Below are 17190 nucleotides of genomic sequence, written 5' to 3' on the forward strand. Positions count from 1 at the left end.
GTTTACCAGCACGTTGAAATGGTATGTATAAGCAGTCAGATTTGCTGTCGCCCATTGGCGCGAAAGCCATCGCCGTGCTGCGTGCTGGCCTCTGTCGCCGGAGTATGCCACCACTCGCTTCCACTGAGCACCATAGAAAGCTAAGTCCCCTTCCGGACGACCATCCAGTGTGGTCGGTAGTCCGATCTTTGGAATGTCAGGGTACAAAGCAGACAGGATCTCAATGGTGGTATTGCCCGCACCGGCAGAACGCAGATACGCGTTCCATTCGTCCGTAGTATTGATGCCCTGTTTGCCAGACTGTGTTCCCTCATCAAAGTTGGTGCCTGAGATGATAGGTACATGGACAAATTTGCCAGATCCAAATAGCTCTGCTCTCGGTGCCGTAAGAAAATCACCGTCTGTCACTCCGCCAAAAGAGGGACTTTCGGTACTGTTGATAATGTCGCTGAGAGTCCAAGCAGGGACTTGACGAAGGCATTGCAGTGTGTCGTTGGCGGAAGCACACCCTGTTTGGTTCACAAGGGAGTCATAATACCCCTGCCACTCAATACCACTCGCTTCAACCTCGTTGAAATCGGTGTCTAACCCTGTCCCACTCTCCATTATCGCAGACCGGAATAGTCCATCATCGCGACCTCCGTAGGCTACTAAATGAGTCGCAACGCTGCGTGCTCCAGCACTTTCACCCCAGAGAGTCACCTGCTCTGGATCACCACCAAATGCAGCTATGTTCTCGTGCACCCATTCAATCGCTAGACGCTGATCGCGAAATCCCAGATTACCAGCGCCAGCCGAATTGACTTCTGAGCTCCATAGAAATCCCCAAGCGTGTAGACGGTAATTTATGCTGACCGAGATAAAGGGGGTCCGCATCTTGACAGACTGTTCAACTATAAAGGACATGTTGTAACGAGGGTCTGAGCTTCCACCATTCGTGAGACCGCCACCATGGATCCAAAGACCAACAGGAAGCTTTGCATCAGGGGCCGTTCCATGAGGCCGTACCACATTGATCGTCAGACAGTCTTCAGATACATAATTCCCAAGAACCCAAGTGTCGCTGCCGTAACCGAAACATTGAGGAGAGTACTCGGTTGCATTACGAAAGCCATCCCACGTGGTATTTAGGGGCTGAGGGGGCATGTATCGCAGATCACCAACGGGTGGTTGCGCATAACGCATGCCAAGAAATATGTCCTGATTATAGGTAGGATTGTACAATCCATAATATGTTCCATTTTGGAGCTCGACTGTTGGTTGGTCGCTGCTTAGAGACGAGTCAGAGCGCGCTTGGTGCGTAAAACCGATGCTTGTTGCCGCTGCACCGACCCCGAGCATATAAGAAAGGAGAAATTTCATCATCATTTGGCTTGAGGCAAAGCAGTAATCTTGCAGCTGACGATCTTGAAGGCCATTATCTTTTCCCTGCTCAATTTATATACTCCTCCATTATTGGCGGATGTATGCTGCCACCACTTGCCCAGTGACTGAACATTTCCATCGCGACGAACATCATGAACTTAGGTGCATAGCTCTAGTTGTCAAGAAAGCCCAATGATATCTTGACCGCTTACTGGCACGCTATGTTGCCACGTCGATCTCAAATAGTTCCAAGCGGTGAAGATTTCATGAGTTTGCGGGGAAGATGAATGCAAAGCCACTATCCAAGGCCTCGTCGCCGAGGTATGGCCGTGCCTAGGAAAGGTTTTTGATATCCCACGATGGAGCCAATAAGATATTGGATTAAAGTATCTAACAAGTCCAATGGAAGCACGTCATGCTATGGCGAGCACCAAGCAAAAGCTGCTCTAGGAGGTCTTCTCCGCAAATCAACCCCACACCGTTGGAGCTTTGAGTCTTGGCAAAGATCGTCTAGGCGGGGTTGCAAGTGAATGCAAATGAGATTCTCGCTTTGCTTCTGTAGATGTCGGGCTCGGAGCTCTCTTATTTCACCACAAGGTCTCGGCCGAGAGAACGGGGGTAGTCTCCGGTAAGCTCGGCCACGGTCGTGATTGGAACATTGAAATGATCGGCATCACGCGCAAAAAGAGGCCGCCAGATTTGCCATATTCACGGGACTATTCTTCCGCTAAGAGTGAATGTTACACACTCATTGCAGGCCGATTGGGCTGGCCATATCAGATGAAAGTCTGACAGTTACAAAGAGCAGTGACGATTCAGCTTTGTGGAGATATACTGGCTAGGACATTCATTCTAGGAAGACTGGGGCAGATATCAAGTAGGCCGAATTTAGAGAACCCGCTTGTATTGTTATTTGCAGGAGCTGACATGTACGATGTATCATTCTACCCCGTTTTTGATTTCAGGGTAGATTTTTGTATAAGACAATGACGCAAGGTGTACATGATGCAGCTTCGACAATCGTGGACGGTAAGCTGAGTCAGATGTTTAGACATAATACAAGTACGGTATATCCCAGTTACCGAACGAGCCGGTAGCCTACCTCGATGGGGTATCCGGCGTAGATCGGCTTCTTCTACTTCCTGCGAAAAACCCAATATGATCCGAATGTCAATGACACCAGTATTATAGAAATTAGAAGTTGAAGTGAATCACTGTAGGGAAGCTTTATCGGAAGGATCGACAGTGTGCCAAAATCAGACAGCTGGCAGACGTGAATGCGATGTGACAGTTGCTGTTCAACCGTCCCATGACGTATGTCCTTCACTGTCCAATTTCCCCGTACAGTTAGAAATGGCGCCGACAGGTGTCAAGAAAATTATTATCAATCAATAACATATAATTATGAGTGAATGCTGCAAAAGTGTTAATAGATGTCAGCATTTACGGGGAACTGACAGGGTAGGATTCCATCCGAAAAGGGGCCAATGATTAGTGACATCCACCTCTTGCGGCACGGGCTGCAGGAGAAAGGCTATTGAGCAGCCCTCGAAATGAGGAACTATATATAGCCTAGCCTGACTCTTCTTTCATAATATGACAGCATAAACTTTGCGATCTGGCAACGAGATCCGTGAGACGCGGCACAATGGGCTCGGCAAACATGGGCCTTCCGCGAATTCTTTCAGCAGTGCTAGTACTGTTGCTTCGTCTCACTGCCGCGATTCCAAGTTGCATGAAGACGTACGATGTGCCGAATGTCTGGCAAAATGGATCCATAACAGCTGAGTTTGTGTCGGTGCCTGGAAACCTAGATGGACAGAAAATCTATCCCGGCCCTAATAGGACGGCCTATGACTGGTGAGATCAGGTGTATTGTGGTGTTCGTTCGGTATGAGCTTACCGAACAAATAGGTTCTATTTTGACGCAGTTTCTTCGGGCAATATGTCTATTGAAATTGTGTTCTATGAGTTTGGACCGGAATCTCTGGGTTATACTGGAGCCGAACAGCTCGGTGCTGCAGCAATCATCGTTTGGGCGAGTTTTGACAACGGTACCTCAGTTCAGCTCCCCGTCCCAGCTGATCCGTCGCTCGAATCAGCTGTACACATCGAAGTCGGATCGGCAGGTGTACGTGGCGATTGGAAATCAACAGGTGCAAAGTTCGAAGGTTCAAGTATTGAGGGAGGGAGTCATGCGCTTTACACTGTCACGGTGGACAATGATGCGATCGGTGCGCATGGAACTCTAAGTCTCAAATCGGTAAGCTGCAAAGCTCCTTCAACGCTGGCCGCCATGTTTTTTGAGACGATAGAATTAACTGAGAAATTACAGAGATCCCCGGCCCACTACCCTTGTGGGCTTAATGAACCTGGCCAGAATGAGGAAGTCTGCCCGGGTGTTGGCTGGAGTAATGCGGTCCCGGACGCATACGCCATCGCGGACTTCACCGTCGGAGGAGAGCCAATAAAATTCACTGGTACCGGTTACCATGATAAGAACTGGGGGGTGACTCCTTTCGCAGATCACGTTCAGTCGTGGTATTGGGGTCACGGTCACTTCGGACCTTATTCGATCGTTTGGTTCGACACTCGCGGTACGGATACATTTGAGTATTTCTCTGCATATGTTGCCAAAGATGGAAAAGTCTTGAGCTCGACTTGCAAACCTGGATCAGTTCTTGTACGGCCTTACGGAACGAATGACGAATACCCACCTACACCGGAAGATGGTAACCCCGATGGATACACTATCCAGTTCGACCTAGGAGATGAGGGAACATTGCAAGTCAACGCCACAATAGAGGCTGTAGTAGCTGCCATGTCTAGAGGCACATACGGCAGATATGTTGGCACTGTCTCTGGTGGGTTAGTAGACCAAGAGACTTTCACCGGAAGAGCTCTCTTCGAGCAGTTCATGTACCCCCTTTGAAAGGCTAGCTTGCTTCGTCGACGTCTTTATAGTTATAATCCGGGACACCTGACTAATAGAAGTGCCTTCTATCTATAATGTGCAGGTGTGTTCTACAATCATCACGATTGCGTAGCAATCAAGTGCACTTTCAAAGATGTTTTGGGTGGAGGCTCCAATTTATGACGAATTTTCGGCGACAAATCATCGACAGCCGGGCAGAGAATGTCATAATCCAAGACAATGGGTAGCGTGTGAGTCGCATCTGGAGCTAGCTTGTAGAAGCTTATATGGTGCAATGTATTCTACTAGGTGTAATTGTAGACACCCGATTACGGGGAGCGGATCTCAGCATTCGTGACTTCAGGTCAAACTCACTACATCCCACCCCTTGAATGATTCTCCGAAGTGCCGAAAGTCAGCGAATCACCGTAAAAGCCTTTCCCCGCATCACGAGCCCATACAAGTAAAGTTGGAGATTCTTGCAGATTTTACCAATAAGATCGGTGATTGACACGGGTGAGATCGCTGGGCAATGCTTGAGTACGCCTCCGCGCATGACCCCAAAAGTCTAGGATCCTACCACGAATTAGCCGTGTCGGCAGTTGAGAAAAAGGTCTTTGCGCTTCAACGGCACCATGAATAAGAGAATTGTAAGCGTTGCAGCATAGATAATTTCGCTAGCGTGCTATTTACTGTATGTAGGGAGCCTCGGTTTCAGCAATTTTGTAAAATGGTGCGCACAGAGCAGGTAAGGGAATATTAAAACCAGGGTTCCCCAAAGAATTTTATCCTGCCTCTTTGTCCATGGAAGTCCCAGTGCTCGGCGAGCCTTCTAAATCAAGATGGCAGACACTAAGCCGTTGTCTATCTCAGAGCAAGAGCCTGACACAACTCAGCATCTGGAAAAGCGGGCAGATGGAATTCACGAATACCAAGAGAGCGAAGGATACATTATCGACACTGAAGAGACTGGTGCAACTGGGCTCAAGCTAGCAAAGGATGGACGGACTCGCCTCATCCCCCAGCCGAGTGATGACCCGCACGACCCTCTGAATTGGAGTTGGGTCAAGAAACATTGTATTCTTTTCATTGTTGCATTTGCGGCTTTCCTCCCTGACTATGGAAGCGCTACTGGTGCGGTGACTCTCATTCCGCAAGCCGAGTGAGTCATACAACGAATACCTAAGGGATATTACTAAAGCTCTTACTTCTTCAGAGAGTGGCACATGACACCAGATGAGGTTAATCACAGTCAAGCTGGAAATGTATTCATGCTCGGAGCAGGTGGAATCTTCAGTATGCCTCCTCGAAATACTATTATCAGATGGCAAGTGATTCACTAATCTACGTCACAGTTGTCATTTTCTCTGCTTACTTCGGCCGCCTTCCGGTCTTGTTCTATTTCCTTGTGATAGCCCTTGCAACTGCTGCGTGGTGTGCCGGAGCAACAAGCTTCGAGTCCTTCATGGCGGCACGTATCCTCAATGGGTTCTTCTCAACGGTCTCACAGGTTGGTGGCTTGATGTTCATTCAAGACATGTTCTTCTTTCACGAGCGGGCTCGAAAGATCAATATCTGGGCGTAAGTTGCTCCATGCCTAGCTCATGCCTCCGAAAGTGAGCTTGTTGATCAATGTATACTAATTGTCATATGTCGAACCAGATCATTCTTTGTCATCAGCCCCTATATGGGACCTCTCCTCGCCGCTTTCATCACAGCATTCAAGCCGTGGCCGGATCCATTTTGGGTATATACAGCAGAGACAGGATTATGTCTAATACTGACCGTTATATTTGTGGACGAGACATACTATGATCGAAGAATCCCCGCATCTGAACAACCGCCCCGAGGGAATCACATTACGCGGCTTCTGGGCATTGCACAATTCAAGTCTCGACGCTTTCGTAACTCCTTCGCTCAAGCCATTTGGAGATGTGTTAGTGTCCTGCTTAAGCCAACTGTGTTTTTGGCTTGTTTATACTACGTTCTGGTACGTGTCCCTTCATGAGCTACCTCACAATGATGGTTACAAAGTGTCCGGCACTGACAAGCTAATCTTCCTTAGACATTTGCTTGGGTTGTCGGGATAAATACCACACTTTCACTCTTTTTGACTCCCTTGTACAACTTTGGTCCATTGCAAATCGGCTACTTTTATTTCACTCCGGTCATAGCCGTGATTCTTGGCGAGGTCGTGGGTCATTGGCTTCACGACATCCTTGCGAAGCAGTATATTAGACGACACCATGGCCATTTCGAACCGGAAGTGCGTCTAAGAGCGATTTGCATCAGTCTGCCGTTCATGCTGGTGGGGTTAGTGTTGATAGGACAATGTCTTGGACAAGGATGGCATTACATGGCGACGTCTGTATGCTGGGGCCTTTACGTATTTGGTGTCATGGTGACAACTGTCGCGTTAAGCAGCTATTGCCTAGACAGCTATCCTGAGGCAAGTGGCGAAGTAAGTGCGTGGCTAAACTTTTCTCGGACTCTCGGGGGCTTCATCATCAGTTACTTCCAGGTCTCTTGGGCGCAGAGCCAAGGAACGAGGACTAGCTTCGGCATTCAAGGCGCTGTCTGTGGCGCAGCGTTTATCATTGTCCTCATCTTGATGTGGAAAGGCAAAGCAATGAGAGTTTGGGCTGGACCTCTCAATTTTGCCACGGCCTGAGGAGAGCCGCTTATGCTAAGCAAGTCGATTGGAGGAAGATACATGATTGCATTCTCGATAACATTTATAGCTACTTAAGATAAACTACCCTTCAAGTAAAATTTCAATATGTGAGTTAGGAGTCATTAGAAAGCTGAAAATTTCCGATAAATTGCTAGACTAGGGTTAGTAGGAGATCTGCGCGGGAAAGGCACTTGACACAACACTGTGAATTGGGATGAAGATCAAACACCATTCAAACAATAAAATTTCTCATAAACAGATCTCTTTCCCAAACTTTCCACTAACAACATTGACTACCAATTAAGTGACCTTCTTCAAGGAACGTCTTTGGCATTTTGAAGTGTCATTAAGGCCTTCTATCATGGGACTCCAAAAGCTCTTGATGTGCCTTGGGGTCCTGGTGCTCGCTAATGATGTCGCCGGCCAAAATAGCACCAGGAAGCCACCTCTGACTCCTCAGCATGTGTTTCAATTCGATGTCAATGGTACCTGGATTGAGAACATCGCAGTTCGCCAAAACGGTGACCTGCTCGTTACCACCGCATTGCCATCTGGAAACCTCTTTCTCATACAAGAACCAATGTCTCAGCAGCCTAGCATAGTTCCTATGTTTGCCTTTCCAACCAACTCAACAAATGGCATCATTGAGACGCGACCAGACACGTTTATTGTCATCGCCGAGAATATCAGCCAGAGCGGCAATCCTGCCAATGGCGTGCAGGGAACAAACCAAGTTTGGGAAGTAGCTCTGACGGACACCGAGAGCCCACCAGCAGTGATTGCCCGGAAAGTCGCCGATATCCCAGATGCACCTAGACTAAATGGTGCGGCCGCTATCCCAAACACCACCGCTGTGCTTCTTGGAGACTCGCAGCTGGGAGTGGTTTTCCGTCTCAACACCGCTACTGGACAGTACACCAAGGCATTCCAACTTCAAGAAATGGCGCCCGTGCCAAACTCCAACAGCTCAGACGACGCTCTTGGTATAAACGGCATGAAAGTCCCTGGTGACGGCTTTCTCTATTTCTCAAACGCAGCTTCCCGAACCATGTATCGCACTGCGATCACGCCGGATGGATTCCCAGCCAACTCAAACGGCAGCAACGGAACCTCATCTGGTTTCGTCGAGACAATCGCTCGGATTCCAAGCGTCCCTTGGCTGGATGATTTTGATGTACGCTCGTCGGATGGGAGCATCTTCCTTACCGGTAGTACTGGAAACGTGTTGCTCTTCATTAAGCGCATAGGGCTAACGTATGAGGCACCCGTGGTTTTGGCCGGCGCTGTTGGCCAGTTGACGCTTGCCACCTGCACAGCTGCTGTGTTTGGTCGCTTGGCTGGCAAGACAACGCCAACACTCTTCATCACAACTGGAGGTGCCCAAGGTGCGCCTGTCAACGGAACTGTGATCGAACCTGCGAAGGTGATGATGATCAATACCTCCGGTCTATAGAAAACGGATCTATGTGATATTTGTATTCATTCGTCACGACTGTTCGTTATAGCCAACTGATGAGCAAGATTGGCAACTTTTTAGCGTTTCGGTCTGACCGCGACTGTCCACGGACGGCAGGAAGTCAATAGAAGTCCAACAACTGTTCCTTGCCCGTATACAAGAAGCGTGCTACCGACTAGTAGTAATAATATATTTAGCATCAGTCGTGTCCCGGTTCCAATGTCGACGGATCCAAAGTCCAATTTGTCATCTAAAACCGATCACCCGCAGACCCGGCATTTCCGGGGGAATATGGTGTGGCTTGATGTTTTGAGAGGCTCACAGAAGATATCAGTCGAAACTTCCAAGAACACGGCTGAGAGCTACTCCAGTCATCCAAATGCCTAGTGTCGCTAAAGATTGCCGTGGTTCATGCGGCTTGAGCTAAGATAGACCTCTGACTCCACGCAGGGAATATATTTCCGCGACCTTAGCAGCCATTAACCACCCCTCTTGTTCCAATAACCCGCAGAGATCGGTCGGTCTTTCTTCGACATTTTTTCGTGCTGGATGTTATACATTCAGCGTTTGGCTTTGTTCAGCCACTCTAGCCGTCGATTCTGTCATCGAAAGCTCCATTCTCTTCAATTTAAGTCAGCCTAAGTCGGGGTTGAGAAAGGTCGTAACGATGGACGATGGCAATGATCTCTTCATGACAAACTGTCCAGAGATTGAACATTTCACGGAAACCCTTCACACTGACTCTTACCCTTTCATTTCAATCGCTAGCTCAGACTTCAGTGGGAAGTCGGTTCTCATCACAGGAGCGTCTAAGGGCATCGGCCGAGTGACCGCCTTGAGCTTTGCCAGAGCTGGTTGCTCAAAAATCGCCATTGCAGCTCGATCTGATCTGATCTCTTTGGAAGATGAGATCAAGTCGGTAGCTCAAGCCTGCAATATTGCTATCCCTGAGATCCTCTGCCTGAAGCTGGACGTCAAGTCGGAGTCGTCGGTAGCAGCTGCAGCAGACGAGGTCTCTCGCGCATTTGGCTGTCTCGATGTCTTGTTCAATAATGCTGGCGTGCTCGAGGCAATGGTGCCGCTGGAAGAGGGTGACCCGGCGGAGTGGTGGCAGACGTGGGAGGTCAACGTCAAGAGTATATATCTCATGTCGAGAGCCATGATGCCTCTGCTGCTCAAATCAGAGACGAAAACCATGATCAACAACTCTAGCTCGGGAGCCCATATGCTTCTTTTCATGAGTTACCAGACCGCGAAAACGGCCGTCATTCGACTGACCGAGTTCCTGGCTGCACACTATGGCAAAGACGGGTTCATAGCCATTTCTGTCCATCCTGGTACCATCAGAACTAACCTCGAAAACCTGGTCTCCAGCGAGTACGACTACATTTTCAAAGACTCCGGCGCTTTGCCTGCTGACACAGTAGTCTGGCTGTGTAAAACGAGACGAGGGTGGCTGAATGGGAGATTTGTCTCAGTAAACTGGGACATGTCAGAGCTGGAGGCCAAGAAAGATGACGTTCTGTCTCGAGATTTGTTCAAGTTCAGACTCACAGTATAGGTGCTTCGGGGCTTCCTTGACCAAGCTCATGCCTAAGGTCTGAGTGGCTTTGTGACCTTCTCGAGAAAATCCATGGCTGTCCTAAACATGTACAGGCCTGTTTGAGTTTCCCTGTTTGTTGTGGATCATTAATGGAATATGTCGAGATTCGAGCCCCAATTGTGAAGAGCATCACCTCGTGCTGCAAAACACACCCAAGACCACTCCTGTCCGATGTGACTGGATCTCGACCAACCTTCACTGCACCAAACCAAAATAAAACGACATCATAACGACATCATTGGAGAAACCCCTTCAGCTCACTCTTTGTTTTTCCACAAAAGCATCTCTGAACCCATTGTACCCTTTTTGCTGGGCAAAGGTCACACCCCACTTGTCCCCTTCGCCAACCATTCCAGCAAGCACATCCTCAGCAGACGGTTTTACAGTGAGACTTGGGGCGAACAGCTGCTTCATTCTGAACTTCATCATCACAAAGCCTTCCTCTTACTTCCGCTGCAAACTCCTCTCCTTCTGACGTTTCCCTGAGAAGAACTGGCTGTCGATATGGCGTCTCCGTTGGAATTGCTCGCGGTGGAGCTATTCGATCAGATTATCGACGAAGCCGGGCGACACCAATCGGCACGTCCTCATATCGCACGACTTCTGCGATGTTCTCGCAGCCTCCAGAGATATATCGAGCCTAAGCTCTACGGGACCCCATCACGTCTTAACCGTGCAATGCGCTGGGGTTGCAGAACGGGTAGCGTCGACACCATTCGCCTTACCGTAAAGTACGGCGCCGACGTGAATATCGTTGGCGATGAGAATCTCACCGGAGCCAAGATTCTCACGCTGTCTTTAGCAGCCAAGCATCGCCGCGCAGATGCTTTCGAGTGCCTTCTCAGGCTCGGATCTTGGTTTCACGATGTCGACCTCCCTCCTGATATCCGTGCCCAGCAAGCCTCACATTTGGTCACACACGTCTGCAAGTGCGCCGCTTCCAACAATCAATCAGAGAGGGATGTTGTTCGGATCTTCTACGATTGGGCCCTTGACTGGCAGGTTAAGAGATGCGGTCACGGCCCGGATGTCTACTGGCCTCTAGTCAAGCTCATCGCATCTGGGGTGTCTGTTGACGTGGTGCGCCTGCTCCTTGATCGCGGAGCCGACGTAAACAGGCTCGACTCATATAAGCACATCACGTTTCTATCTCCTCTTTCTGCTGCCATCTTTGCCAACTCTGCAGATGTCTTCCGACTACTGATCTCACGGGGCGCGAATATACACGGTACTCCATTGTCAAAGCCGACCTTCGGGTGTCTCCACGTACCTGTGTTTGCTGCTGCTCACATGATAGCGACATCTGAGCACGGCATTGAGATGATGCGTCTGTGTCTCGATAATGGAGCCGATATCAACCAGACCGTACTCCTTGTTGGGCTGCCTTCTGGAATTGTGTACGAACACAGCCGATGGAACTGCGACAGGTACCCACAGTCTTACCTCGGAACACCTATCTGGGTATTCCTGGACTCTATCACTTCATGGTCCGAGGATAGTGTGCCTGATCTTATCGAAGCATTGGATTTCTTGCATGAACAGAAAGCTTCCACCGCCACTCCGGCGGTGGGCTTCCCCCATTACTATGAAGGCCCAATATACCCACAATTCCTCCAACCCGTCAAGCTTCTCGAGATGCTTTTGAATAAATGGTACGTCAGAATACTGCGTCTTCCTCGTGGACTCGAAGTGATTGCAACACTGATCAATCATGGCGCGGCTGAGGACACGACGTGGTTTCTAGTCCGATACTCGCTCCGTTCCCCGTGGCCTTTTCTCGGCTCTAAGAGACTTGATAGAGAGCAGGTGTGGGAGGGTCTGGCGAAGCTGGCAGAGACATTCATCACAAATCTTCCGCCTGACCAGCTCAATAAGGTTTTATGTGGCTATATCAACGAACTGTGGTTGGAGAACAGAAGAGTCATAAGACTCAACGAGGCGGTCATCGGTTTCATGCTAGCAGCTGGTGCCAACATCAATGCAAGATTCGGAGCGCTTGGAATGGAAGCTCCTGGTGGGAAGACTATCCTCCAAATGATATGCGCAGAACTCAACACACCTGTGCCGGGCAGAGGACTGCGCCCACATTCAACGAATGGCCTCTTGCGGTTCCTCATCAGTCGGGAAGCCGATCCCCACCTCTTGTTCCAGGGCAAGACCTGTTTCGACATTTTGCTAGAGGATCTAGGTCGATACCACATTGACACACAGGAGGAACTGATTGCATGGACGCGCATTCTTATGGGTGATCGGGGGGTGATCCCTCGCGGAACTTCTCATTGGCTGGAAGGGCCGTGAATCTGGAGGTCCCAGGGAGACTGGCTTCTTTCATCTTTCACACTGGGCTGCAAAGTTGCTGGATTATGGAAGTTGTGGACGGGCAGGCCCTTTGAATGGAAGGGCAATCACCGAGATATGATCACAGAATGTTGCTCGAGGGTTGACAAGCTGCTCGAAATATCTTTGGCAAAAGACCAGATCCAATCGGAACATGGTCATAGACTACGCTTGGGATTGCATCGCCACCAGTCTGACGATGATGATACTCTAGAAACACTCAATGAAACCCATTCACCTTCTCCTCTTTGCCCCAGCCACCGGCTCCTGGTGACATAATGATGACTCTCTCGCTCGCATTTAATGCCGTTGTTGCCTTGCCACCCAGGTTTACTATGCTCTCTTGTCCCTGTTCATCTTTTCTCACTATCAGGTTGACACCTGGCTGACCATCACCGCCGCCCTCCAAGCCGTATGGACTCCTGCATCTCCTCTCACTGAGGATCGAGCACTGTACTGGAACTCGAAATTCGATTTCACGAACCGTCCCGTCGCCGCCGTGGAACAGGCCAGATCCCCCAGAGCCAGCTCGAAGCTCGAACCGTCTCAGTATACAGGGATAGCGCTTCTCAAAGACCTCGGGATCGGTGATCCGAGTGTTGGTCATGTGTGTATGGACTCCGCTCTGACCCTTCCACGTTGGTCCAGCACCTGAGCCGCCGGCGATCGTCTCATAATAGCCGAAACCGTCCTTGTGCTCACCGGTAACCGGATCTTTGCCGCCGGTACCAAATGTGAGGTTGTTGCAGCATCCTTGGCTGGCAGCACACGCGTTGAACGCCTTAAGAACGACATCCGTCACACGCTGAGAAGTTAATACGTTTCCACCGACAACAGCCAAGCCCTTGGCAGGTGATAGGATGCTCGACTCTGGTACAACGATGTCGATAGGGTTGAGGCAGCCCTGATTTAAAGGAATAGCAGAGTTAACAAGACAGCGTAGGCAGTAGATGATGGCAGAGTGAGTGATCGCAATCGGCGCGTTCGTGTTTCCCAGCACCTGTGGCCCAGTGCCGGTGAAGTCAAATGTCGCTGAGCCGTCCTCGTTGATGCTGATCTTGAGCTTGATAGGGGTACCGTCATCCATGTAATCGACCGCCTCAAGGGGCCGGCCCTTGTACTTGGCCAGCGTGGCCTTCATCAACTCACGCACGGCAATCTCGGCTGTCGTCTGGATGGCGTACATGTATCTGTGGACGGTGGATAGGCCGAACTCGGCAATGAGCGCTCTGATGAGCGAGATGCCCTTCATGTTGGCAGCAATCTGGGCTTTCAAGTCTGATATGTTATCATACAGCTTGCGCGTACCAGAGCAGCCGGGATGCTTTGCGGGTTCGACGAGCAGAAGGCGAGTGATCTCCTCCTCGTTGAAGACACCTTCACTAACTAGCTTGGTAGACTCGATCGACGCACCCTCCTGCCAGAGGGCAGTGGAGTTAGGCGGAACCGAACCGGGTAGAATACCACCAATATCGGCGTGATGACCTCTCGAAGCGACATAGAAGGCAAGCTCTTGGCCGTCGAACACTGGTGTAATGACGGTGATATCCGGGAGATGGGTTCCACCGCACGAAGGGTGGTTCGACACCAGGACATCCCCATCCTTTAGTTTGCCTTCCCACAGCTTGTGCTGGTAACGGACGGCGAATTGCATGGAGCCCAGATGAACCGGCACATGAGGTGCGTTGGCGACAAGTCCGCCATCGGGGCTAAAGATGGCACAAGAGAAGTCGAGACGCTCCTTGATATTAGTAGACACTGCGGTCTTTTGGAGCGTACGGCCCATTTGCTCAGCAATCGACATGAAGCGATGGCCGAATATGGACAACTGGATGGGACTGAAACCCTCGTCGGCGTTAGATGTTGATGGAGCAGATTGCCGGTCGATTACAACATAGCTGTCTAAGACGGTCGCGAGCGAGGCAGGAGTAACCACGATAGTCTGTGTCTTGTCGATGATCAGGGCTGGTCCCTCAATCTTCGCTCCGACGGGGATACTCTGCAGTTCAAAGGTCGGAGTATCTCGCCATCCTCCCTCGGCGAAGAACACCTTACTGGCCCCATTGGCTGCGAACTCGCCGACAGTGAGACTCTTCACGGCTTGGAGCTGTGCGAATGGGCTCTTCTCCACCCTCGAATGTGCTGAACCGATGGCACGCACACGGATATCGTCAACGATGATAGCCTTCTCAGGGAAGTGGAAGCCGAACTCTCGCTTGTGCGCAGCCTCAAACTCTGTCTGAAAGTCCCAATCGGCGCCTTTCAGAATCATGAGGGAACTGCTGGATCCAGAATACCTCATGTTGAGGTAACAGTCATATGATATCTGCTCCTGGCCAAAGCCTTGTTGTACGAGCTCGAGAGCTGCCTGAGCAGCGAGCTGTGTCAGCTGCTGCTGGATGGCAGGCTGCGTCTCGCTACCATAGGTCATGGCAGCTGGCTTTTGGATCTCATGGACGACATCCGCCAATGACATGCCATATGCAGATAAAATGGAGGAATACTTGTGGATGATGACACGAGAGATACCGAGGACAGCAGCTACTGAGCAAGCGTGCTGTCCTCCAGCACCACCGAAGCATGCCAGGTGGTGTGTTGAGGTCTCATATCCACGCGCCTCGGTGAGCGCCCGGATCGGCCTAGCCATGCCCTCGTTGGCGACCTCGAGGAAGCCCATCGCCACCTCTTCGGCCGTAAAAGGAGTCATACCAGCGCGCCGCCTCTCATCGTTGATCTCCTCCGTAAGGGTGACAAACTTGGATGCAGTGATCTCGCGGTTTAGCGGCTCATTCTCCTTGGGTCCGAATACCTTTGGGAAGTACTCAGGTAGAAGTCTTCCTAGAAAAAGATTGGCGTCTGTCACTGTAAGTGGACCACCTTTCCTGTAACAGGCTGGCCCAGGATGTGCTGAAGCTGACTCGGGGCCAACATTGAACAGACCGTTCTTCCACGTCAAAATCGAGCCACCTCCAGCAGCCACAGTATGAATATCTAGTTGAGGGGACTGGATGGCAATCCCTGCAGTGGTGGTCTCGAATACGTGGTCGTACACTCCTGCATATCTCGAGACATCAGTCGAAGTACCGCCCATATCGAAGCCGATGATTGGTCGTCGTTCCTGTTCGTCCCAAGAAGTCTGCGCATATCCTACCACACCACCGGCGGGACCTGATAGAATCGCCTTCAATCCACTGAACTTTCGGTAATCGACAAGTCCACCGTCTGACTGCATGAACTCGATCCTCGTGTTCGGGGATGAGAAGCCACCTCTGAAGTTGGCCTCGATGGACTGAATATACTGCTTGATGACGGGTGTTAAATAAGCATCGGCCATCGCAGACATGCCACGAGGGACGACGTTGATCATGGGCTGGACAGCCGAGGACAGAGTGACTGAGAATCCCATTTCAACTGCCATGCTGCCGACAAGGTTCTCATGATCGGGATATGCATACGAATGGACGAACACAATGGCGATCGAGCGGAAGCCCTGATCCCAGAGGTTCTGCAGTGACTGCCGAATGGCAACGAGATCTGGTCTTTGGAGAATGCGAATGGTTTCTCCGGTCACAGCGGTCACTAGCTCCGCGTCTTCGCCATTGGCGACAGTTTTGACAGAAACAGGATCTTCGGTGTAGTCCTCCATCGTAATGCGCTCCTCAACTTCGACCACCTGCTCGTACAGCACCTCGGGCCTAGCCACAGACAGGTCGAAAATATTCGGCCTTGACTGGTTGCCGATTAGAAGGAGATCCTTGAAACCCTTTGTGATCAGAAGCGCCGAACGCGCTCCTTTCCTTTCTAAAAGCGCATTTGTTGCGACGGTCGTTCCCATTCGGATTGACTCAATGTGAAAGAGGTCCAGGAGCTCGCCCCTGGGATGCGGCCGACCAGTGGCCAGCTCGAGAATACGCCGAATGCCTTCGGTTGGCGCATCTTGATAATTTGCGGGATCTACTGAGAGCAGCTTCAAGATGATGTCCTCCCTGCCAGGTATGGAAGCGTGCACATCTGTGAATGTACCTCCACGATCAATGGAGATACGGATGCGGAGCGACTTGACAGTCATTGTGATGGATCTAAAGCAAAATGAAACGCGCCAAACACACAAGACAAGAAGGGAATGGCGTCTCAGCAAAGAAGGATAGCAACGATGGACCTACCGTCTGACAGAGCGGATACCGTTTCCTTATATTTGATCATTGTCGAACGGACCGCACGCTATGTCGCCACTTAGCGGAAGGGTCCCATTCTAGTAGACTGTCGTTGAGGGTCTCCGGCAGAGAGCTCCAAGACTGCCGCCAGAAAACGCCTATGGCGACCGATCCGCTGACGGATTACGGAATTCCGCCTGCGCGCTCCATAGCTCTGCCATTACTCACTATATCGTTACTAACAAGCGAATAGCTTGACCAGAGAGCCTTTGCCGACACCGGCAAACTTGGCTGTAGTCGGTGCCGTTCCAATTGACCTAAAATCGGTGAATTAGAAGACACTGTTTTGCTCGACGGCCCGGGGTTGTTGTTGGTGGGTTTTCGGCCACGATTCAGCGCCCTTCACAATCGACAAATGCCCACTCTCAATGCTGAAAGGCGCCCGGAAGAATGCATGCTTTCGTCAATCATGATCGCTATTACACCAAGTAATTCCCCATTTCCCACTGTGTCTCTGCAATTCCCGAAGCCTCGATCGGCAATTGCAGGTGCAGGAGATGGGCTAACACCACGCGTGTCGAGGAACGAAGTGAAGAGAGAGGAGCTCCAACGCCCCGGAAAGCCTGCGCGAGGGACAAACAAGAGATCGGGGTGGGTCCCCGACGATATTGAAGACACACCTGCCGT

At 50.6% G+C, this 17190-nt stretch overlaps 3 protein-coding genes across 3 annotated transcripts; 2 read left to right on the forward strand and 1 right to left on the reverse strand.

The window, feature by feature from the left end:
- Positions 1 to 7533: 7533 nt before the first annotated feature.
- On the forward strand, positions 7534 to 9970 carry UCRPA7_3264 (putative short chain dehydrogenase reductase protein; the record flags this gene model as incomplete). Its single annotated transcript, XM_007915837.1, has 2 exons — positions 7534 to 8338; positions 8991 to 9970. The coding sequence occupies 2 exons, from the start codon at positions 7534 to 7536 to the stop codon at positions 9968 to 9970; spliced, it is 1785 nt and encodes a 594-aa protein (XP_007914028.1).
- Positions 9971 to 10690: 720 nt separating this feature from the next.
- UCRPA7_3265 (putative ankyrin repeat protein) lies at positions 10691 to 12310 on the forward strand (the record flags this gene model as incomplete). The annotated part of the gene is made up of 1 exon (XM_007915766.1): positions 10691 to 12310. One exon carries the CDS (start codon positions 10691 to 10693, stop codon positions 12308 to 12310), a length of 1620 nt encoding a protein of 539 aa, XP_007913957.1.
- A 259-nt stretch (positions 12311 to 12569) lies between these two features.
- Positions 12570 to 16418, reverse strand: UCRPA7_3266 (putative 5-oxoprolinase protein; the record flags this gene model as incomplete). Its single annotated transcript, XM_007915762.1, has 1 exon — positions 12570 to 16418. One exon carries the CDS (start codon positions 16416 to 16418, stop codon positions 12570 to 12572), a length of 3849 nt encoding a protein of 1282 aa, XP_007913953.1.
- Between the last annotated feature and the right edge of the window lie 772 nt (positions 16419 to 17190).

Source organism: Phaeoacremonium minimum, assembly GCF_000392275.1.
Source record: "Phaeoacremonium minimum UCRPA7 unplaced genomic scaffold PA7_03_scaffold_265, whole genome shotgun sequence".
Classification (NCBI taxonomy): domain Eukaryota; kingdom Fungi; phylum Ascomycota; class Sordariomycetes; order Togniniales; family Togniniaceae; genus Phaeoacremonium; species Phaeoacremonium minimum.